We start from the raw sequence: 26104 nt of genomic DNA, 5'->3' as shown, positions 1-26104 counted from the left end.
CACTTGATTGGTGCTTGAAGTAAGACACTGGGAATCAAGAAGAGGAGGGGATGGAGTTGAAGGAGTACTATGTAAAATTATGGGTGTATATATGTACATATATATCATATATATACTAGAGACCATAAAACTATACAAATATGAATGTACATTCTTATCTCTGTGAAGGGGAGGCTTTTCTAAGTGTGGAAACAGAGTCGTAAGTCATGGGAACAGTTTGATAAATTTAAGCACATAAAAAATTTAAATCTGACAAAAATCAAGACTTGAGAAAACTAACAAAATTGAAAGGAAGATGGATAAAATAGATCTATGAGAGCATTAATGTCCTTATTATGTTAAGCTCAATTGCAAATTAGTCTTTTTAAAATCTTAATAGCCCCAATAGAAAATAAGTAAAGGAGATTAATAGACAATTCATAAAAGAAAGAAGACAAATCCTCACTTAGCATTTTCTACTAAGAACCTTTAAAGTGTGAACAACAATGAAATACAAATTCTTTCATAAATTAGCAATTTTTAAAAATAATAGTAGTCAGAGTATTTGGAAATTGGAAATAATTGAGATGTCTAAAATTAGATTATTTAGACAAGTTGATATCTTCATACCTTTGTATATTATCCAGCTATCAAAATCATGTATATATTAATGACAGCTAACTTTATAATAATAAAGTATGATCCTAAGTTTTCTGTTGATTCTTTACTTAGACAACATACACACAGAAAAATACTTAAAGGATATCCTCCAAAATATTAATTAGTTTTTCTCTTGGTGTTGAGATTATGGATGGTCTTTATTTTCCTTTTTGTGATTTTTAAAACAATTTCTGAATATTTATAGCAGGAGTCAGCAAATTATGAACTATGGTCTGTCTGTTATTTTTCTTAGAAATAGCTTGGATATGGAACAAGATAGAGGCTAAGAGTGCTGCTGATACTAAAATGAGTTAATACTTAAATATAATTTAGTAAATTAATACTTCATTTATTCAGGATCGTTGGATACTCTTTTGATATTCTAGAGATGACTTAGTTGATGTAGAAAGTTTAGAAATGAAGGTCTGTTATCAAAGAGATGGGGGAAGTTTTTTAAAGAAATCAGTGTAGCTACTTAAGAGTCTTTTAAGAAATTTTAAGTAAAAGATGCTCAGTGTGTGGTATATAAATGATAACTATGAGAGGTCATGAACCTGTGAGAATAGTACCAACACCTACTATTCTGGCTCTTTGTAGAAATGTTGTTTAATCCGCAAAATAACCATAACAGGCAAATAAGGGTGTTTTCTATTTTTTTCATGTGAACACTGAGGCTTGGAGTTTAAGTAATTTCCCCAAGTCATACAGAATTTAGCAGTACTTGAACCCATGTTTATCTAAGAGGAAGAGCTATGGTTATCTTTAGTCTTCCATATAGGTCCACAAATTTGAGGCAATAAATGGAATTTAGGTTTTGACTTAATCAAGAAATGCATTTTTTTCCCTTTTTAAAATTGAAGTATAATTGATTTATAGTGTGTTAGTTTCTGGTGTACTGCATAGTGATTCAGTTATACATATATACTTTTTCATATTCTTTTTTATTATAGGTTATTATAAGCTATTGAGTATAGTTCCCTGTGCTATAAGGACCTTAATGTTTATCTTAATCAAGAAATGCATTTTTAATTATTATTACAGTCATCCCCCCTTATCTGCAGAGGATGCATTCCAAGACCCCAGTGGATGCCTGAAACTGTAGATAGTACTGAACACTATATATACTCTTCTTTCCTATACATACATACCTATGATAAAATTTATCAATTAGGCACAGTAAGAGATCAACACTAACTAATAATAAAATAGAACAATTATAACAATATATGTAATAAAAGTCATTTGAATATGATATCTCTCTCTCATAATATCTTACTGTATAAACTTAATGCCTTTTCTATCTTCACTAAGCACTTATCACGCACTGCAGCTGTAACTTGCAGTTTGAAGTGTGTAGCAAAACTAGCACTAATTTCTTTTTCCTTTCACACAATATCATGGATAGAAGAGTCATTCTTACCGTAGATCTTAGCAACCTCGGCATACAATTTTTTTCTTTCCTTTTTATTAAGAGCTTTCACCTTTTCACTTAATGGAAGCACTTTACACAGCTTCTTTTTTGGCATATCCTAATTGCCAGTATCACTACTGGTGCACTTTGGAGCTATTATTAAGTAAAATAAGGGTTACTTGAACACAAGCACTGCAATACCTGCAGTGATGCAAAACACAAGACAGTCGATCTGGTAACTGAGATGCCTTCTAAGGGACTAATGGGTGGGATACCCTGAACAAAGGGGTGATTCATGTGCTGGATGAGGTGGAGCAAGATTTCATTACATTACTTAGAATAATGCACAGTTTAATATTTTTTAATTATTTATTGCTGGAATTTTCCATTTAATACTTTTGGGCTGTGGTTGACCATGGGTAACTGAAACTGTAGAAAGTGAAACCATGCAAAAGATGGGGACTGCTGTGTATAAAGTGGAAAGCTCCTTGTTTCTTTCTCTATTTAAACAGATTTCAGATGACCATATTTCAAGGATGTATTAGCAAATTCCTACTATGGTAAAGAGGTTGAATTTTATGAACTTTGAGAATCTACAAGGTCTATGATTTTTATGGTGATAGTGCTTCATCTTTTTTTAAAGTTCTGCTTGTGCATTTAATCTAAATTTAGATTATATGAAGGACTATAGCTATATGAACTCTTAAAGTGCTGCAGAAATCTTTTAAAAATTAATGTTGTGCTTATGTTTTGATAGGTTGATATATGACTCTGTAAACATTATAATTCACCAAGGATCTCTATATCTTTTATACAGTCAAAGTATATGTAGTTTATTTTTTCCTGAGTGTAGGCCAGAGGAAAGATTTGTCTATTTAAATGGATATACTTTTCTTCAACAAAAATAGAAAATATAAACCTACATTTTTATACTTTAGTCATATGAAAACGAGGAGCCAAATTTAATGGATGACATAGTAATTATCTTACCTTAGGTATGAGGTAAATACTCTCGTTTCCTTAGAATTTGTTTTTTCTTACTCCTGATTTTTTGTTGTTGTTGAGGACTAAAGCATATTATTTTGAAACATCTTAGAAGTAGAGTATGAGGTTTTAGTATGTAAAAGCTAGTGGCTTTAAATCCTCTTGGAGTGTGACAGATTAAACTAGATAGAACAAAAAATCCTCAGATTTGTGTTGTATTCTGTGCCAGTTTTATCTGGGATCTATATATGTAGCTAATAACTGCCTACTAGAACATGACTGATTGTCTCAGGACTATAATTGAAAGTGTCTTATGGCTAGTTTCCCACTCTTGTGGAATCTACTTAAAATTCATTCTATATTTATATTGCTATTTCTGTTCAGGGAAAAATTAGCATAAATGTAAAATACTTAATTTTCAGCACAGTAAATGATAATATCAGTACAAGTTTGAAAACAACATTTTAGTAAAAGTAGACAAAATTCATCCTGTTATAATCTAAGACCTATTTATTCAAACTGGATCTTTGTTTATTCTAGTCCCACAGAAAATAGAATGTTTCTACTGCCTCCAGAGATGAGTGTTTAGAGAAAGGCCAGCATTACCCTCAGGCCAACACTTTTGAAGAATGAGTATAGTCTATCCCCAGTCTAGAGTGTTGTCAATTCCTCCTTTGTAGTTTAGTTAATTTTTTATTGTGCTTCAAGTGTTGGATTGCCAGCACATCAGATTCAAACAAATATATCCAAATATCTAAAATATATATTGAAAACAAGTATGAAATGTTACTGCTTATTCTCTGCCAGTGTTCCTTTATACTTATTTGTGATTTGACTGTGACTGGCCTTTTATTTATGGTGAGATATTCTAACACTGATGAATTAATGTAGTTTATCTCAATGTATTGTATGTTTCTTCTGAAAAAAGAAGTGATTGAGGTAGTTCTAAGTTCCAAGATAATAAAAATCATGGCAAATATTCAATTATTATAATTAGGGTGTCTTAGGGTCATCTTATAGCCCACTAAATGATTTTATCATTTTCATGACTGAAACCTATTGTATTATAAACCAGGGAAGTTCTAAATCCCTTATAAATAATGTGGTTGGTGGTTGGACATTATTTATAGTTTATATAAAATATTCTTATGTATGCTTACAATTACATAAAATTTATTTTTATTTTCACAGTCTGTTCGGCACTTGAAGTACTCCTTGTTTAAGAAATCGCTACTGGGCAGTGTTTCAGATAACGGAATAGTAACCCTCTGGGATGTGAATAGTCAGAGTCCATACCATAACTTTGACAGTACACATAAAGCTCCAGCCTCAGGCATCTGTTTTTCTCCTGTCAATGAATTGCTATTTGTAACTATAGGCTTGGATAAAAGAATCATTCTCTATGATACTTCAAGTAAGAAGTAAGTGTGACATGCTCATTTCCTAATTTAGCAACAAATAATTATTTAATCGGCAGACATATTTGTGATTTGTATACCTCTGATTAATGTTCAGGAGATCTAAAGGTTGTGTATTTGTTATCTAATAAGAGAATTTTCTCTAATGTAAAAAAACCCAACAAAAACAAACAACAAACAAAATACCTAGATGAGACATGGATATTCTTTAGAGTACTTTTGGATGATGAATGTTGAAGGGTAGCATGTTAACGATTTCACATCTTTATTTTAGCAGGCATGCATGTTATTCTTTTTCAGAATACAACTAGATTTGTATATTTTTACGGCAATATGATCAATTTGCTTTAAAATTAACAAATTAGAGCAGGGTTTCTAAACTGTTGACTTTTGGGGCTGGATAATTCTCGGTTGTAGGGGGTTGTCCTGGGCACTGTAGTATATACTCAGCAGCATTCCTCACCCCTACCTACTAGATGCTGGTAGCACTCCCCAAATTAGCAAAAATGGCAAAATTACCCCATTGAGAAGCACTGATACAACGGCACATAGCTTTCTAAGTATCTGGGTTCATTGTGCCTTCTTGTCCTTCTTTAAAAAAAAGGCCAAAAACAAAAAGCAGAAAAAATAGAAAAACATTGTCAACCCTTTTAAAAAATTTATTGTTACTTATTTCACTCTCTTCTTCTTTTTCCTTTTTTATTCTTTTTCTTTTTGAACTAATTTACTTAGAGCCTTCAGAGTCAGTAAACCATTCCCCTCATACACTTGACACTCCAGCAGGGAGCTTGGCTTCTTCAGATCAGTGTCCATATTTGTGTATTCGCTTCTGGAGGACTAAGCCTCATGGATTCTGTTACTAGCTTTTTGATCAAGTGATGCACAACTAAGAACAAAGTAGCAGCTGCTTTCCTGTCAAAGGTCATAGTCCTCTGGAGGCCTAAGCAGGCCACTTAGATGCGAGATACTTAGAGCCTGCCTAACCCTGAGGCTAGAGCCCCTGTTTGTGGACTAACATGCAGTAATTCTGTCACGTTCACTGCCAAAGGAATAATTACTCAAAGAGACAGGTCCTATTTCATGTAGAATGTATCTATTGGAAGTGAACAGAAAAACAGGATCAAGTGTTTAGCAGTTCCTTTACATACCCTTGTATTAGCAATGTCTCTAAGTCTAATCCAAAATTTCTGCTTTAGACAAATATTTGAGGTGGAAATTCTAAGTAACTGCTGAACTGTAAGTAACTTTGGTTTGGTATACAGTTGTTTGCATGTCATACAAGCTTATATACCTGTGTGCACTCACGTACCCACCTATATACTTTGCTCTCCTTCCAAAGGCTAGTGAAAACTTTGGTGGCTGATGCTCCTCTAACTGCAGTAGATTTCATGCCTGATGGAGCCACTTTGGCCATTGGATCTTCCCGTGGGAAAATATATCAGTATGACTTAAGGATGTTGAAATCACCAGTTAAAACCATCAGTGCACATAAGACATCTGTACAGTGTATAGCATTTCAGTACTCCACTGCTCTTTCTAAGGTAAGATATTTTCTTTCTTTTTGGCATTTTTGATTTTACTAAATCAGTCTAGTTCAGAATATAGAAATAGAACAGTATTGTTTTTGCTTTATAATCATTTTTGTATGAAAGCATTTTAAATTTTAGTACAAAGCCCTTTGGTACTTAGTTTTAAAACTTTTTTTTTTGGACTTAATATCACATATCTCTCTCTTCAAAAATATTAAAAGGCTCTTTTGGTTCAGAGGGAAGCTTAAGATTTGTCAGGGACAAAAATATCTATTTTTTAAACTAATAGGGAATTTATAAAATATTAATGTATAGTATGGAGCATTAGAAACCTGAGCTTTTAAATGTTCCATTGCATTTCAGTCAGGTTTAAATAAAGGCTGTTCAAATAAGCCCGCAGCTGTGAACAAACGTACCGTTAATGTGAGCGCTACCAGTGGAGGGGTCCAGAATTCTGGAAATGTCAGAGAAGCAGCCACTGCTTCCCTTGCTGCCGTTCCGCCGCAGCCCAAGACAGCAGCTGTGGGGAAAGGCGCCGTCGCAGTTCAAGACAAAGCAGGTAAATGTCGCTTGTATCTGGTATCTGGAATTCCCACCCTCCCTCTGCAAATAAATACCATTAGCACTTTCTTCACGAACTCAGAACTCAAATTCACTTGAGTATTTACTGGGTAAAATTATTAGTTGATGGTAAAAATTGAAGAAGTGAAAATTTTAACGTTAGCTATATATTTTTAAAAAATTAATGAAAGGTACTTCACTTACTCTATTTCAGCTGAATTTTTGTTGTAAGAAATACTACCTTAAAAAATAATGCCAATTCAGAAATAAACCACTACAGACTGGATGGATGACTTTTTGTTGTGTCTTCATATTAATCAATAGAGAGTATGAAACTTTGCTATCATTATGATTTGATGTCTGAGTTAAAGGTCCGGGGGCTAGAGTTATACATTCAAACATGTTTAGGACCTAGAATAAGGAAAGGAAATTTCTTCTTTCTAACAGTTTAACTCTTGGTATAAACATCCTTCAATGATGGCAGTGTACAAATGTTTGGTCATATTTTAACTTTCTGTCAGGTGTTGTTGGAAAGGTTTATTTCATTAGCCAGACTTGGACATTATTGGATATACAAATTGATCTCTGTTTTTATCCCAGGCTTTTTAGTTTTCATTTGGGACCAAGATGACAAATAAAACACTTTTTAAAATGGAATATAGTAACATGCAACTGAGTCAAATGCCAGACTTTCATCAAAGCTCTTGAATCCCTAGAACCAATCCTTGTCCCCAAAATAAGCAAGAAGCTACTGAGTTTGCGAAGTTCCTCTTACAACATCCCTGCCCTAAAGTCATGCAGTGTATATACTGAGAGAAGATAGACTGCTGCATGTGTCTTTATTGTTGTCTGCTATTCTTTGTGAGTTACATATTCTGGTTTCCTTCCTCTCATTAAACTATCGAGATTAGTTAAGTCGTCTGAGGTCAGTAACAATGTTAAGCTCCCACTGTTAGTGAAGAAAAACACAAAAAAAGGGGAAAAAGATCCATTCACTGCATGTTGGGGAAAGGAACTAAGACTATTTAATCCTGCTATATATGAGGCATTGTGCTATATGCTTTACAGATTTTTTTTTTCATTTTGTATATATATATATATATATATATATAGAAGTATAGTCAGTTTATAATGTGTCAAGTTCTGGTGTGCAGCATAATGCTTTAGTCATACATGAACATACATATATTCATTTTCATATTCTTTTTCACCATAAGTTACAAGATACTGAATATAGTTCCCTGTGCTACAGTGTGAACTTGTTTATCTGTTTTATATATATTAGTTAGTATCTGCAAATCTCGACCTCCCAGTTTATCCCTTCCCACCCCCTTCCCCCTGGTAACCATATGTTTGTCTTCTATGTGTAGACTTTTTTATCATTTGTAGATGATCATAAGAGTGAGTCAATAATAACTAAAGTAAATTGTGCTCAGTATACTTTATTTAAGAAGGAAGCAAGGTACGTAAATTATTTAGAAAATTTCTATCAAAATGGCTAAAAAGTGTGGTGTTGTATGAATAAATAAGTATTTGCTTTCGAGGAGCCCTTCATTCCATGAAAATGATGGTTAACTGAGCTATTGTTATATTCTGCTTTCTTTTCCTAATGTTTGCAGTTGTAATAACACTTATTTTTGTATCTAATTCCTACAAGGTCTGCCTCGAAGCATAAACACAGATATTTCATCTAAGGAAATAGACAGTGGAAAAAATCAGGATTTCTCCAGCTTTGATGACACTGGAAAAAGTAGTTTAGGTGACATGTTCTCACCTATCAGAGATGGTAAGTCTGTTCAGATCAGAGGATCATGTTCTTTTGCCCTGGTAGTCAAGACATTTATTTTTCTGGCTAAAAAATATGGATAATAGCTTGTCTTGCTCTATTCATGACAGTTGCTAATTTTCTCAATCTCTAGGATGGTATCTTTTCCTTAGCCCTGATATTTCAAATGTTACCATTCCAAAATATATGCTGGTTATTTTCACATGGGAACTATACAAATAGCTCTCAAGTTAGTATTTTAATTTCTACAGACATTTCTTAAAGGAAGTTTTGCCTCCATAGGCAATCTTTTACTTGTATCTACTTCTAAATAAATCCTTCTCAAACCTTGGATATTTTGATAGGGAAAAAATACCTTCCTAATGTAAAAAATTTGGTAACTTGAGTATTATTTAATTGGTATTAAGTGTTTTCATGGAGAAATATGGCTGGGGGATAGATTGCCTCATCTTTTACACTGTGTATCACACACACAGACAAATGTATACATGTATTCCCCATTGCTAGCATATGTTGCCATTAAAAAGATAAAAGCCAAAAAACAAAAAAAACTTTGCCAGTTTGTTAAATGGAAACATATATCACTGTCGTTCACCCTGCATGAACTAGGTATATTGATTGGTGGTGCATTTTTGGTACTAAGGTTTATACTGTTTTCTTAAATGGGATAATCTCACTGCTAATAGCAGTATTGTCAACAATGTGAGTAAATTTCTAGAGGATAATTTGGCAGGCTTACATATTCATACTTTTTTGCTTGTTAATTGCATTTCTATAAACTTACCTAAGAAAACATTCAGAGAAGCCCACAAAGATTTGTATGCTTACTGTTTATAATAATGAAAAACTGGAGTGAATGTAAATGTCAGCAGTAGCAGGAAGTTTAAATCATTACATATACATCTTGTAAAATTTAATTTTTTACTTTAAAATTGTTTATTTTCCAAATTTTCTACAACAAATTTCATAATCAGAAAGAATAAATACATATGTAGTGGTACAGAATTATTGAGTGTCTTCTGCCTTACCCAGCTTGAAAATGACTCCTTAAATTGCCAGGTAAAATTCCCCTATCTTCCACCTAATAAAAGAGGAAGGATTCCTTTCTTTCAGAATGAGGAGGGTCGTACTACGTAGTTGAAGGGTAAAGAGAGGAAAGATGTGGGCAAAGGAGGGAAAAGTGGCTTGGGCTAGAGCTGACAAAGGTTTTAGAGGTCAGTACCCAGAAGGGGAGCTTTGGTTTATGAGAACCCCTGGAATAATTTTTGAAATGAAGGGTCTTTTTGGAAGTGTTTCAGTTACAAATGAAATCATCTTTAATGGTTTTTAAGAGAAGTAAATAAAGGATAGAAATTCCTCTTTAATTACTTTTGCTATTTAAAAATGATTAGATTTTGAGCCATATGCCCTTCATTTAATAGAATTTGATATTTATTAAGAAAAAAGTAGATATTAAATATAGTACTTGTTTTCATTGTCAAGAGATTTATATTTTAATCTCACAGATCCAACAATACTTAGGTAAAAGCTTAATCTGTGCCTCAGTTTCTTCATCTTTTAAAATACTTCTGCTTTTGTTAGGAAAAAATAAATAATTTCTCAAAGCATGTGTATTGTGCAATTAAGTAGGTATATATACATACATGCAGACAGATGATGATAGTCCTACTAATATGATAATCATGTGTGATAATTTATTGGCCATTTGAATTTCTGGTGAATTTTTTATGACCTTTGCCCATTTTTGGTTGTTAATTGGTAATGAATAATAATACATTACTGAAATATTCTTAAACATATTCTACCATTGAAATAAATATTAATAAATCTTATGTTTTTAATAACGTTGTATTGCTTGCAAAATATTTTTATATTATTTCAGTTGATCATCAAAACAATCTTGTGAGATCACCGGGGCATTATCTCTATTACACAGATGCAGAAACTGAAGCTTAATTGTGTTAAAGGCTTGTCCGAAGTCTCAGAGCTACTAAGTGGTATAGGCAAAACTGGATTACAGATCTCTGGAGCCTACTCCAGTGCTTTTTCTAGTATACTTTGCTGTCTCATTAAATGACTATACTGTAGAATTATCTTTTCATACTTGCTGCTATGCATGAAGCTAAAGGAATGAAAAGGGAAGTTTATATGAATGCTAGCTTTAACTTCACTCAGATTTTTCTTCCTAAAATCATTAGTGTCTGAACTCTTTGGGGAATGAATAGGAAGCTGAAATTGCTAAGCCTTCTTTATCATTTATTAAATGTGATTTTCTAATTTTACTGTAGATGCTGTAGTTAACAAGGGAGGTGATGAGTCCACAAGCAAAGGAGATGGTAAGAACTATTGAGAAGTATTTTTATGAAAATTAAAAGTGATACTGTGTTATCTATTGCTGTGAAACAGACAAATTACTCTGACATTTTGAAGCTTAAAAGAACGTTTATAATCTCCTAATTGTGGGTTAAGAATCCAAGCATGGTTTAGCTTGTCGCCTTTGGCTTCAGGTATCTCTTGATACTTTAATTAGGGTGTCAACAGGTGCAGTCACCTCAAGGCATGACTGGGCAAGGACTGCTTCGAAGCTCATTCACGTGGCTGTTGGCTGAAGAGACCAGCTCCTTCCCGTGTGTGCCGCTCCACAGGGCAGCTGGCAGAAGGGCAGCTGGCTTCCCCCAGAGCTGGTGCCAGAGGGTGAGAGAGGGCACTTGAGATGGAAGCCACAGTGTGTGACTTAATCTTGGAAGTGAGATCCCACCACTTTCGCTTTATACTCTTTATTGGAAGTATGTTCCTAAGTTCAAAGGGAGGGGCTTTCACAAGGGCATGGATCCATAGCTGAAGGCAGGGATCATTGGGAGCTATCCTGGAGGCTGCCTACCACGATATATACCACAGACATATACCACATTAACAGTTTTCAGTTGTCAGAAACCAATACTGACTAAACATTCATTGTATTTGCAGTTTTCAATATATTTTCATATAAAATATCTCTTTTAAGCTTCACCACTCAGGGAGATAGATTGATATCATCCTTCACATTTACAGAACAGGAAACAGTCACAGACAAGTTTTGAGTTTTACCCCAGAGTTCACATGAAGTAAGGTGCAGAGCTGACAAATTAACCTGTTGTCTGAATCCAAATCCAAGTCTTTTTACTGTATTAACCTATCGTGTTAAATGCTTTCCTTTAATATCCAAGGTTGGGGAACATCATATGCAAGTGCTGATTTTTTTTCTCTTCTTTTTCAGGCCTTGACTTCCTACCACAGTTGAACTCAGTGTTTCCTCCCAGAAAAAATCCAGTAGCTTCAAGCACTGCAGTACTGCATTCTAGTCCTCTTAATGTGTTAATGGGATCTCCAGGGAAAGAAGAAAATGAAAATCATGATCTGACAGCTGAATCTAAGAAAATGTATCTGGGAAAACAGGAATCTAAAGAATCCTTCAAACAGGTATCTGCCAGAAAAGGATACGGAACTCACTGTGTGTGTTTATCACTAGCAAATATGGTAAAGCTTACCACTAGAAAACAGGCAGTTGCCAGTGGAGATGTCCTAATTGTTGAGTGCTGTGTACTTAGTAGGTAGAAAATATTCTTAAATCTTGATGCCACTTGTTAAAAACTAAAAGATACCTTTGAAATCTGTCTTTGGCTATGTAGGTGGTAATAGCAGGTATAACCTTATGATGTTTCTTCTAAGACAAGGTAACTTGATTTAACTGTCTGGGTAAGAATATTCTTTAGAATGTATTTCCATTGCAGCAAAAAGCACTAAATTGGTGGTCAAATCATTTACCCTAAGTCTTAGAGCAAATTGCTAAGAATGTAATTCATCATTTGTACCTTCTGCTGTAATCCTATATAGAATGTGCTGTTCAGTATGTCTGTTTATTTTCATATTATTTTTTTAGAATGATACTGAAAAAGATACTTAGGAAGCGCAAAAATGTCTTTTGACTTATTTTTCAAATATTTCTGACTAGTTACCCCATGAGTTTGTTTTTGCCTGTGACTGTCATTTTAAATGACATTCAACAGCAGATTCTTAGTAAATAAGCTTTTCCTCATCATGTTATCATTGAGATTGTTTTTCATTAGTAAACTTGATTTATTTTGCTACTGGTCCTAGCAATATTTTTTTCTCCTTTAGTATCCCTTCCTATTTTTCTTTTTTCTGACCCTACCTACTAGAAAAAAGAGAAAAGTAGGTACAAATTATCAGGATAATACAAGTAAAACCAGAATTTAAATATTAATTGTTTATTTTAAATGTGAAGTTTCCAAAATTGATCTCGGGTGCTGAAACTGGAAATCTAAATACCCCTCCATCATCTAACCAAACAAGAAGTCCTGAGAAATTTGAAAAGCCAGAAAAAGAAATTGAAGCCCAGTTAATATATGATCCTCCAGTCAATGGATCCACAACTCCTAGTAAGTACATAAAACTTTCTGATGTTTGAAAGTGTTAAGTTGAAAACTTCCACTGTTTAACTTGAAAAGGACAGATTAACAGAGTGATCATAGATGAAGAAGTTCAAGGAGTTTAAAATTTATGACACTTCTCTAGTGTGTGACTCTCTTATTAGAAGACAAATGTATATGCAAGGTTAAACTGAACCACACTGATTTGATACTCTATGGGTATGAATTTCATTTTCAATCTAATATGTAAGGGTATTTAGTATGGCCCAGATAGGAATATAATACAGGGCCTTTTGGGAGACGGAGAAGATGGCGGAGTAGAAGGACGCTCGCAGGTCACCCTCTCCCACAAATACACCAAGACCCACATCTACAGACCCACTCAGCCAACCAGAGCACCTGCGGAACTCCAACAGAACATCGCCCTCTTCAAAAGATAAAGACGCCAAAAATCTGGTAGGAGAAAAGGAAAAAAGAAAGAACAAAAGGCAAAGCAGCGCTGGACAGGTCCCGCGGGGAGGGAGCGGCAAAGGAGGACTGGCGCTCGCTCGCTGGGTCTCCCCTCTCCAACTGAGAGGCCAGCGGGACGGAGGGGGAGCCTCCGAGGCTCGGATCTGTACAGAGCAGCCCTTGACTAACAGAACTAAGTTAAAGGGGCACAGAGCGTCCCCCCGACACCTAGCCTGAGACGCGGGTGGCAGCGGTGGGCAGGGCCAGGCTGCACAAGCCGGGCGGAGGACGGGGGCGGCTGCACAGGGGCAGCCCCGGGGGACTGCAAGGGGCTGCGCGCCATGGCTGTGGGTGCACAGGGCAGAACAGTCTGGGCCCTCCATAAAACAGCAAGGTTGATGTGCTCTAGGGGGACGGGGGCACACCCCCATCTTTGAAAACCCGCGGAAAGTTTTCGGGGGAAGAGAGGCGGGGCTCAGGCACAGCCGCCATATCCACCGCACTGAGCACCCAGGCGGGGGCGGGGGCGAAACCTGCATCCGCACCGAAGAGCTTAGCAGCCTCAAAGGCCAGACTGAGACTGGCCTGCAGCCCGGGGCAGATAGGATCCTTCCATCCTGGTCCCTCAGAGAACTAGCTCCACAAAGACAAACAAGGAGCTGGGTTTTGGCTCGGAGCAGGGACAGGGCTGTCCCTCGATCTTCCCCGAGCCCACCTGCGGAGCGCCGACCAGGGCTGAGCGCGCAGCCGCACAGAGACCGGAGCTACCGGCGGTGCAGGTAGAGGGAGAGCGGCCCCCCCGCCTTTCGGGCAGGAACACAGCCCCTGACCGAGGTGCTGGGAGGGGGCACGACCCGCCCTCCTACCTGGCCAGTCTGCAACATCTGACTGCGGCATCCGGAGGGGCAGCGACCTGCCCGCCCACAGCAGAGAGCTGCGCCTGACCCAGTGTTAGGAGGAGGTGCAATCTGCTTGCCTACAGGTGCTGGGAGCAGCACAGAAGAGGGCGCCAATGGAGGGCCTCTGAAAACAGTAAGCTGAGCTTCCAAAACAGGACGAAGACAGAAAGACTTCACATTAAAAGCACACAGACTTCAGGAGAACACCGACAACCCCCCCCCCCTTTTTTTTTTAAATCTGTTTTTTACCTGTTCTATTTTCTATTACTCTCTTAATTTTTACTTCTTAATTCATTTCTATTTCTCTTGGGTTTTGATGTCCTGCTATTGATTAGGCACAGGTTTCAAATACATCTATTCATCTCCCCCCCCCCTTTTTTTGTAAAGGTTTTAGAAGGACGTCTCAACCCGATTAATACTCTGCTTCAACTCACTCTTCTATTATTCATTATACACTGTTTTCAAACCCTCTTTCTCCCTTCTTTTAAAATTCTCTCTCTCTCTCTCTTATTTTTTTTTCTTTTTTTCCTAAGTTCTATTCCTAAATAGGCATCAGATAGATAAAATCCTTAAGGACCAAAATAAACAACTGATACTCCATAAACCACAGTGCCAAAGAGGTATGAGCAAGATGAAGAAGCAGAAGAACCTTTCCCAATTAAAAGAACAAGAGAAATCCCCTGAAAGAAAGATCAACGAAATAGACATCGATAGCCTACTAGATCAAGATTTCAAAAAAGGAGTGATCGAATTGCTGAAGGAATTAAAAGAGATAGTGTTTAGAGATATAAAATATGTCAAAAATGAAATTGAAGCTATAAAGAAGAGCCAAGTAGAATGGTTAAACTCATTGACAGAGATGAGGAATGATCTAATAGCTGTGCAAAGCCGACTAGATAATGCAGAGGAACGAATTAGTGATCTAGAAGACAGGGCAATAGAAAGCACCCATTCAGAAGAACTACAAGATAAGCAAATAAAAAATAATGAAAATAGCATAAGGGACCTATGGGATAATATAAAGCATCCCAATCTTTGCATAATAGGGGTCCCAGAAGGAGAAGAAAGATCAAAGGGGATTGAAAAGGTTTTTGAAGAAATCATGACTGAAAACTTCCCAAACGTAAAGAAGGAATCAGATATCCAAGTACAGGAAGCTCAGAGGGTCCCAAACAGGAAGAACCCAAATAGACCCACACCAAGACATACCATAATCAAGATGGCCAGAGTCAAGGATAAAGAAATGATTCTAAAGGCAGCAAGAGAAAACCAAAGAGTAAGTTACAAGGGAACCCCCATAAGGCTCTCAGCTGATTTCTCTACACAAACACTACAGGCCAGAATGGAGTGGCAAGATATATTCAAAGCCCTGAATGAAAAAAAGATGCAGCCTAGGATCCTTTATCCAGCAAGGCTATCCCTGAGGATAAAAGGAGAAATAAAGAGTTTCACAGACAAGAAAAAGCTGCAGGAGTTTAGCAACACTAAACCCATGCTAAAAGAAATATTGAAAGGGCTATTCTAAATAGAAAAGCAGCAGGATGCTACAGAAATGAGAAACACACAACTGGAAAGGTGATAACTCATGAATTACAAATAAAGTAAACATGAAATTATAAAAGAAGACATACAAATTACTGAGAGTGGGAGAGGGAGGCAGGGAAATATAGAATATTTTTTTCTTTCTTTTTTAAATTTTTTTTAACAGTAGGATGGGTTTGAGATTATGTTACTATCAGTTTAATAAAAACAGTTATAGTAATGGGTTGATAGATTTACAAAAAAGGGTAACCACAAGCCAAAAATTTACAAGGGAGTCACAAGAATTAAATAAAATCCATGATAATACAAAGGAAAATTACCAAACCACAAAAGGAAGAAGAAAGGAACGAAGAGGATATACCAATTCAACTGCAAAGATAAGTTCAAAATGGCAATAAACACACATCTATCATTAATTACTATAAATGTTAATGGACTAAATGCTCCAGTCAAAAGACACAGAGTGGCAGACTGGATAATAAAGCAAGAACCTTCAATATGCTGCATACAAGAGACCCACTTTAGGGAGAAGGACACATATAGATTGAGAGTGAAAGGATGGAAAAGGATATTCCATGCAAATGGAAAAGCCAAAAAAGCAGGTGTTGGAGTACTGATTTCAGACAAAATAGACTTTAAAACAAAGGCCATAAAGAAGGACATTTTATAATAATTAAAGGAGTGATACAAGATGAGGAAATTACACTCGTTAATATATATGCACCCAATATAGGAGCACCTAAGTACATACAAGAATTACTAACAGAGATAAAGGGGGATATTGATGGGAATACAATCATAGTTGGAGATTTTAACACTGCATTAACATCACTAGACAGATCTTCCAGACAGAAAATAAACAAGGCAACAGAGAAATTAAATACTATAATAGAAAAACTAGATTTGGTGGATATTTTCAGAACATTACACCCCCCAAAAATAGGATATACATTCTTTTCAAGTGCACATGGAACATTTTCCAGGATCGATCATGTACTTGGGCACAAAAGAAACCTCAACAATTTTAAGAAGATAGAAATTATCTCAAGCATCTTTACTGACCACAATGCCATGAAACTGGAAATCAACAACAGAGAAACAAAGGAGAAAAAAAGGAAAGCATGGAGATTAAACAATATGTTATTGAGAAAACAATGGATCAATGAGGAAATCAAAGCTGAAATTAAAAAATACCTTGAGACAAATGATAATGAAAGCACAACCACTCAAAACCTATGGGACACAGCAAAGGCAGTGCTAAGAGGGAAGTTTATAGTGATACAGGCCTTCCTCAAAAAAGAAGAACAATCTCAAATAAACAATTTAACCCACCACCTGAATGAATTAGAAAAAGAAGAACAAAAAGCCCCAAAAAGCAGCAGAAGGAAGGAAATAATAAAGATCAGAGAGGAATTAAATACAACAGAGATTAACAAGACCATAGAAAAAATCAACCAAACCAAAAGCTGGTTTTTTGAAAAAGTAAATAAAATCGACAAACCTCTGGCCAAACTCACAAAGAAGGAAAAAGAGAGCACAAATTAGCAAAATAAGAAAGGAAAATGGAGAAATTACAACAAACAAAATAGAAATACAGAATATCATACGAGAATATTATGAAAAACTATATGGAACCAAACTGGATAACCTAGAGGAGATGGACAAGTTTCTGGAAACATACTGTCCACCAAAACTGAATCAAGAAGAATCTGAACGCTTGATCCGATCACTAGAAAGGAAATAGAAATAGCAATTAAAAACCTCCCTACAAATAAAAGTCCAGGACCGGACGGCTTCACCAGGGAATTCTACCAAACATACAAAGAAGAACTCATACCAGTCCTTCTCAAACTCTTCCAGACGATTGAAAAGGAGGGAATACTCCCAAACTCATTCTATGAAGCCACCATCACCCTGATACCAAAACCAGGCAAAGACACTACAAAAAAAGAGAATTATAGGCCAATATCACTGATGAACATAGACGCCAAAATCCTCACCAAAATTTTAGCAAATAGAATCCAACAACACATAAAAAAGATTATACATCATGACCAAGTGGGGTTCATCCCAGGGACACAAGGCTGGTTCAAGATACGCAAATCAATCAATGTAATACATCACATCAACAAGAGAAAGGACAAAAACCACATGATCATCTCAATCGATGCAGAAAAAGCATTTGATAAAATTCAACACCCATTTATGATAAAAACTCTCGCCAAAGTGGGTATAGAGGGAACATATCTCAACATAATAAAAGCTATATATGACAAACCTACAGCCAGCATAGTACTCAACGGTGAAAAACTCAAAAGCTTCCCACTAAAATCTGGGACAAGACAAGGCTGCCCACTATCACCACTCCTATTCAACATAGTCCTGGAAGTCCTAGCCACAGCAGTCAGGCAAGAGAAAGAAATAAAAGGGATCCAAATTGGAAAAGAAGAGGTAAAAGTGTCATTATATGCTGATGACATGCTACTATATTTAGAAAACCCTAAAAGGTCCACACAAAAGCTACTAGAGCTGATTGAAGAATTCAGCAAGGTAGCAGGTTACAAAATTAACGTTCAAAAATCAGTTGCATTTCTTTACACTAACGGTAAATCAACAGAAGAAGAAAGTAAAGAAACAATCCCCTTTAAAATAGCACCCAAAGTAATAAAATATCTGGGAATAAATCTAACCAAGGAGGTGAAAGAATTATACACAGAAAACTATAAACCATTGATGAAGGAAATTAAAGAAGACTTTAAAAAATGGAAAGATATTCCATGCTCTTGGATTGGAAGAATCAATATTGTTAAAATGGTCACACTGCCCAAGGCAATCTACAGATTTAATGCAATCCCTATCCAATTACCCAGGATATATTTCACAGAACTAGAAAAAATCATAATAAAATTCATATGGAACCATCAAAGACCTAGAATTGCCAAAGCATTACTGAAGAGAAAGAAAGAGGCTGGAGGAATAACTCTCCCAGACTTCAGACAATACTATAGAGCTACAGTCATCAAGACAGCATGGTATTGGTACCAAAACAGACATATAGACCAATGGAACAGAATAGAGAGCCCAGAAATGAACCCACAAACTTTTGGTCAACTCATCTTCGACAAAGGAGGCAAGAATATACATTGGAATAAAGACAGTCTCTTCAGCAAATGGTGTTGGGAAAACTGGACAGCAGCATGTAAAACAATGAAGCTAGAACACTCCCTTACACCATATACAAAAATCAACTCAAAATGGATTAAAGACTTAAACATAAGACAAGATACAATAAACCTCCTAGAGGAAAACATAGGCAAAACATTATCTGACATACATTTCAAAAATTTTCTCCTAGAAGAAATAAAAGCAAGAATAAACAAATGGGACCTAATGAAACTTACAAGCTTCTGCATAGCAAAGGAAACCAGAAATAAAACAAGAAGAAAACCTACGGAATGGGAGAAAATTTTTGCAAGTGAAACTGACAAAGGCTTGATCTCCAGAATATATAAGCAGCACATACGACTCAATAACAAAAAAATAAACAACCCAATCCAAAAATGGTCAGAAGACCTAAACAAGCAATTCTCCAAGGAAGACATACAAATGATCAAAAAGCACATGAAAAAATGCTCAATATCACTAATTATCAGAGAAATGCAAATCAAAACTACAATGAGGTATCACCTCACACCAGTCAGAATGGCCGTCATTCAAAAATCCACAAATGACAAATGCTGGAGAGGCTGTGGAGAAAGGGGAACCCTCCTACACTGCTGGTGGGAATGCAGTTTGGTGCAGCCACTATGGAAAACAGTGTGGAGATTCCTCAAAAGACTAGGAATAGACTTACCATATGACCCAGGAATCCCACTCCTGGGCTTGTATCCAGAAGGAAATCTACTTCAGGATGACACCTGCACCCCAATGTTCATAGCAGCACTATTTACAATAGCCAAAACATGGAAACAGCCTAAATGTCCATCAACAGGTGACTGGATAAAGAAGAGGTGGTATATTTATACAATGGAATACTACTCAGCCATAAAAACCGACAACATAATGCCATTTGCAGCAACATGGATGCTCCTGGAGAATGTCATTCTAAGTGAAGTAAGCCAGAAAGAGAAAGAAAAATACCATATGAGATCACTCATATGTGGAATCTAAAAAACAAAAACAAACAAACAAACAAAAACAAAGTGTAAATAAAGGACAGAAATAGACTCACAGACAGAGAATACAGACTTGTGGTTACCAGGGGGGTGGAGAGTGGGAAGGGATAGACTGGGATTTCAAAATTGTAGAATAGACTACACTGTATAGCACAGGGAAATATACACAAAATGTTATGATAACTCACAGAGAAAAAAATGTGACAGTGTGTATATGTCCATGAATAACTGAAAAATTGTGCTGAACACTGGAATTTGACACAATTGTAAAATGATTATAAATCAATAAAAAATGTTAAAAAAAAATACAGGGCCTTTTGAAAATGGGTCATTAACTATCTGAAATTGTCTCCCCCACCCCCCATATTAAAGTTCTGTCCATAGAGTTCATGTCACAGACCCTAAAAACTTGATCACATTTAAAAGGATATTCGGTTTGGCAAGAAGAGTTATTTATACAAAACAACTCTTTGTGTAGAAGCAGCTCTTTTATATGGATACCTGTATTTTAAGGTTTCTGTGGATATATTGCATTAGCTTAAACTCGAGGGCTTTGCCTGTAGCACTATTTTACTCCTCTGTTCTTCTGTTTGTTTTTAATAGTCTTGGTTTATCTAGTTGGTGGTGCAGCTTGTCACATTCATCTTTTAAAAGAGGAAATGGTTCAGAGATTCTTCAAGATTAATTTCTCTTGTATGTTATTACATTAGACAGTTGGCCATTTATATATATAGATAAATGACTATTAGAAATAATGTTATAGAAAGTTTCTAAGATTTGTATTTCACAGTGAATTTTTCTAAATGTCACAGGAACACTATTCGTTACCAGTTTCTCAAGTTTTCCATTGCCAAATCATATTTAGAAATGTTTGATGTCTCTTAGTCCAAGCTGACTATTTATTTTCTCCATTTTTTAATTTCAGATCCAAAGATAGCATCCTCTGTCACTGCTGGAGTTGCCAGTTCACTATCAGAAAAAATAGCTGATACCATTGGAAATAATTGGCCAAATGCACCACTGACATCTGTTCAAATCCGTTTTATTCAGAACATGATACAGGAAACACTGGATGACTTTCGGTAGTTGGGAAATTACTCTTTCTAGACCTTAACTGGCTTTTTTAACTAGATGTAAAACCATAAGTAGTATTGGTGGTTACTAACTTTGCTTAGGTTCTGGGGACCATAAAACCATAGAAAACATGATGAGTTTTGTTGATCTTGAAGTACTAACTTTATTGTACATCAGCTAGGAAAAGGCACATTTCCCTAGGCAGGTATTGGATAACTTGGCAGGGCAGTCTAGCAGCCAGGTGCCATTGTGGATTTTTTTATCATCAAAATGTGGACAGATTCTGGTAAGCTCAAACGGGATTCTTATAGTATTTATAGATCACCTATTAAGTAGGCTATGTGCAATAATGTAGTAGAGAAATATATTTTTAAAAGATATTTTTAAATCATTTAAAAATTTCTGAATATGTTTAAATAGAATGGATCGAATGTAATACTTAATGTTCTTGCCTAGAGCTATCCTTGTCTTCTCATTCTTTGAATTTTGAACATTGTAAGAATATTCTAGAATGCTTTTTCCTTTTACCTATCATCTTAATATGTTTTGAAAGCTATTTTCAGTTATTTGAATCTTTGTATTCTTTTTCCCTTTCTGACCCATAGTTATGTAGTATTCTTGCTCAGATTTGGAATATCATGAGCAAGAATATTGGAGAAGATGTAGTTTTTATTGGTGCATGTTTCTTAATGTTAAAAATGTTTTGAAAAAATATTTTTAAAGAAAAATAATCATTTTGACATTTATAATGTGCCTAGTATATACTGATACTAAGGATACAAAAATCAATGGTCTGCCCACCTTACAGTTTAATTGGGGTAGGTGTAGTGTGTCCTGCTATGATGTGTTTCTTTAATGTGAATTAATTTATTTGTAAATAGGCAGCAGTAACAATGTGATGGGAAATTTTGTTTCATGCAACAGCTGCCAAAACAAAGTACATGAACACAGGTGAAGGCAGCAAACCGCCTCTCAGTGCCCATCTCTTCCTATTCCCTTCCCTTTAACTTGGTTTGGCTGTGTGCTCTGTGTTAGGAAGTGCTTATTTTGTGATTGTTCCCCATCTTTGGGCATTTTATCCTCCATGCTTGACAGCCCCAATCCTCTCTTTTTCTTTCCCCTTTTGTCAAGTGGCCCTCCCTTTTTTTTAAGGTAAAATCTTTGATTATTCAATAGTTAAACTTTATGAGGATTTAAATTGTTTTTGTTAGTGCTCTGGTTACAAAGTTGCATAGGTTTTGAGTGGTCTGCCCCAGTCCTTTCTCCTCGAGTCTTGTTATTTTCTTTTCTTCTTTCTTTTTTTCTAGTTTTATTATTTCAAAAATACTTAAAAAGGTAGATCTCACATTAAGTGTACAATATAGTATTATTAACTATAGGCACAATGTTGTACAGTAGACCTCGTGAACGTATTCATTTTGTGTAACTGAAATTTTATACACGTCAATTAGCAAATTCCTGTTTTCCCTTCTCTCCAGCCCCTGACACCCACAGTACTGTTCTTAGCTTCCATGGATCGGACTGTTTTGGATTTCTCATATAAATGGGATCGTGCAGGTTCATCCATGTTGTCACTTCAAGATTTCCTTCTTTTTAAGGCTGAATAATATTCCATTATATGTACATACCACATTTTTTCATCCAGTCCTATAATTTTCAATACACAGTTTTAAAGAATATGAGGTATTTCAGGAATGCATATATAAGGCAAAATAGCAGAATTGTCCGGGTACAGCCAACTACAATATAATATGAATAAAGAAATGTTGGAAACACAGAAATGGAGCAGTTCTGCTGTGGCAGATTTAGAAAGAAGTCACTGCCCTGCCTTCAGCTTTCAGCATGCCTTGCCTGCCTGCACCTGGGGTGTGGGGGTGGGTAGGGGCACCTCTCCATCAGCCATAGGAAGCTTCCGCCTGGCACTCAGGGAGCACCCAGAATGGCTCAGAGGATTTCTGTAAATTCACCTACTCTGACTTCAGCCTTCAGTAGGTCTTGTCTGCTGTATGTTACAGTGGAGGGTCAGAGGTGGGTACTGAGAGGCTCTGTTAGCTGTTCTCCCTCAGCTCTGGAGGCGGCCTTCTCCATGAGGGCCTGGAGTGCTTCAGGGGGGTTAGTCTCAGTTTTAAGTCTTCATGAGGCTTAATGCATCTGTGACTTAGGGGCTCTCTCTCAGCCCTCCTGCTCTGCCCCTAATTTTTAATGTGAGCACTCAATGAAGGCCTTTGGCGAAAAGTTGGTGAACAAGTGGAGACTTTCTTGTTGGCTGGGACTCCTTCCTTGGGGTTCAGAACTGTTGTGACAGTCTTCACTTGGCCTTCAAAAATCTATAAAAATTTCAGCTAGTTCTTACTCTATTAATGGCAGCTTTCTTCCTCTGCTGCTTTGTCAAGGATGAAAACAGTTGTAGGCTATTCTCCTAGAGGGACTCATCATTTTCTGGATTTTAGTTCATTTAGGTTTTTTTTTTTTTTTTCACTCAGAGTTGAATTTATTTTAAAATGTATGATTCTGTAGGTTACATGGTTTGTTCTCATTATTAGGGTTGGCGAGATTACATCCTAAGCAGAAGTCTGTTGGTTTATTTCTCTTGTCTTTCAAGATTTCAGTTTCTTCTGGCAAGCAAATCACTTTGATCCTGTGCTTGCTGGGCTTTAGTTTTTCTTAGGGCTAGTTTATTTCTCGTTTGCCTTTATTTGTGAGATTTGGTCTGTGCCCTTTTAGGATGTCAGCTGGATGTCTTGAATATTCACCAGGCCTTTTTATCTTGGTGGGTCCTGAACTTTAACGTGCAATTCTCCAGTATCACAAAGCTGCTAAAATCTTTTTCTCCTCTTTAGCAGTTACTTTATGCTTGGTTTCCTGCCATCTAACTCAGTACAGGCATGGCTTACGAGTCAGAGATGTCTCCAGGGGAAATTATAGTTTCAAGTTTACTTTCTGCAGATACCGTCTTTCCAGAATCTGGGACCTTGCAGCCTTGGCTGCTTTAGCAGTTCCAAATTCTAATACTCCCCAGCCCAGTAAGACTGTCTCAAACTCCAGGCCACTGCTTTTTAGTTCAGCCTCTTTCCCCCACACTGTGGAATCAGCACATTCCCCAGAGGGAAAAGCAGAGGTACATGTAGAGCTTATGTAGTAGACTCCCCTTTGTAAGACCCAGCCCTTCCAATCCTGGCTGCCTTAGTGGTTCTGTGATGCCTTTACTTTTTTGTTGTTTGTCTTTTAATACAGCTTTTGTCATACCTAAATTTTTAAAAATACCCTTATAGCTGCAACAGAAAAAGTAAGGTACTTAGGAATAAATCTAACCAAAGATGGTAAAGATGTGTATAGAAAAACATTTTAAAATTTTATTAGAAAACATTAACATTTAAATAAATGGGAAGATTGTATGAAGTTATCAGTTCTTCTAAACTGGTCTATAGATTGAATGCAATTCCAGTCACATCCCAACTGGATGTTTTGGAAGAAGATGATGAGATAATTCCAAAATGTATATGAAAGAAGGAAGATCCCAGAATAACTAAGACACTAGAGAAGAATAAGTTTAAAGAGAACTTGTCAGATGGATCGGCTATAATTAGTGTAGCATTAGCACACAGTGGACAAATTACCCAAAGGAATCAAACAGGCCAAAAAGAAGCCTATGTATATATGGAAATGTGATATATTACAGAGGAACTGTATAGATCCTTGTTCCATGCTATTTAAAAAATTGGTTCCACAAAGAGTAAAAGGTTAAATGTAAAGGGAAAATTTTTAAGCATTATAAGATAAGTTATGTATGACTTCAGGGTAGGGAAATTATTTAAAAATAAGAGGGTATACTACCTATACAAATATTGATAAATTTGCATTAATATTGGGTTAGTAAATTTGAGAATATTAACAGGAACTGTGCATCCCAAGACATCATTAACAAAGTGAAAAGAAAGATATCTGCAGTGCTCATAACCAACAAAGAATCAGATTATGTTAAGAACTCTAATAAGTTGTTTTAAAAAGACATTCAATAGAAAAATAGTTACAAGACACGGACAAGCATTTCACAGAAGAGGAATGGTATATGAACATAAGGAAAGATGCTTAAGCCTACAGATTAATCAGAACTGAAAATGCAATGGGATACCATTTCACACCCAGTAGATGGGAAAATACTGTAAAAAGCCTGGCAACACCAGACTTGGTGTTGAGCTGGAGGAACTCAGAGTGTGTCCACCGGTACTACCACCTCGGAAAATAATTTCTATTTTGTTAAGTCTGAATAGTGTACGTCAGGATCATACCTATAGCTCAGTGTGTCTACTCTTGGAATAGATCATGTATGCAAATTGGCACATGGGAGATACATATACACGATTATAACAACATTGTAATAAAAACTTGAAAACAATTCAAATTGACAGGAGAATGTGTACAAATCAGTGAATTAGATAGAATGGACCTTGAAAACATGGTACTGATTTTTTTAGTGTACACTATTCAAGACTACATAGGATATGGTACCCTTTTTGTAATGCTCAAAACCAACCACAACGAACATTTATCAACTACAGATTCTATGTTATATAAATACATATATGTGTATATATATATATATTTTTTTTTTTTTAAACATTTCTTTGCTCAACAAAATTCAGCATAGTAGTGACTTATTTCTTGGGCTACACAAGGGGAAACTTCTATGATCTTGGTAATATTGAAGCCCATAAGTTGTGTGGCGGGTGACTGGGTGTTCCTTTTATTGTTATATGTCATAACTTTCATGTATTCTTTTATAGGCATGAATTAATTGCATTTTATTGAGTACCTCTGTTACCACCCAAATAGGCCCTTTCCATTCTGCTGGAAGTTTTTTTTTTTAATAGTTAAGACATTGATAACAGTTAAAATGTTCATTCTAATTTAAACCTGTCTCTTTAATGATAATTTTTATATTAAGGAATGTAGTGTAGTGAGAGTTCTGGAGGTAGACAGCCTGGGTTTATATCCTACCTCCATCATTTACTAGTTGTGTGACTTTGGATAAGTTATAACTATTCTGTGACTCATTTACTTCATTGGTAAAATGGAGGTAATAATTGCACTTAGTTGTGAAGATTAAATAAGAGTTCGTACATTTAAAGTACAAAAACCAATGCCTAGCACACAGTAAGAAAATGCTAGGTACACTGGCATTTTTACTATTGTAATAATAATTACT

At 36.0% G+C, this 26104-nt stretch overlaps 1 protein-coding gene across 1 annotated transcript in view; it reads left to right on the top strand.

Moving 5' to 3' along the window:
• The window catches only part of NEDD1 (NEDD1 gamma-tubulin ring complex targeting factor), a 52042-nt gene that overhangs the window by 23667 nt on the left and 2271 nt on the right, over positions 1-26104 (top strand). Inside the window, exons 6-13 of the mRNA XM_010962759.3 lie at positions 4226-4455; positions 5792-5993; positions 6345-6540; positions 8200-8328; positions 10617-10664; positions 11585-11787; positions 12614-12767; positions 20750-20906. Coding sequence (XP_010961061.2) covers positions 4226-4455; positions 5792-5993; positions 6345-6540; positions 8200-8328; positions 10617-10664; positions 11585-11787; positions 12614-12767; positions 20750-20906 — 1319 coding nt within the window. The remainder of the gene's footprint in view (positions 1-4225; positions 4456-5791; positions 5994-6344; positions 6541-8199; positions 8329-10616; positions 10665-11584; positions 11788-12613; positions 12768-20749; positions 20907-26104) is intronic.

The sequence above is a fragment of the Camelus bactrianus genome, chromosome 12, assembly GCF_048773025.1.
Source record: "Camelus bactrianus isolate YW-2024 breed Bactrian camel chromosome 12, ASM4877302v1, whole genome shotgun sequence".
NCBI lineage: Eukaryota > Metazoa > Chordata > Mammalia > Artiodactyla > Camelidae > Camelus > Camelus bactrianus.
Note: the sequence above shows the minus strand (reverse complement) of the source record. Positions and strands in the feature narration are given on the sequence as shown.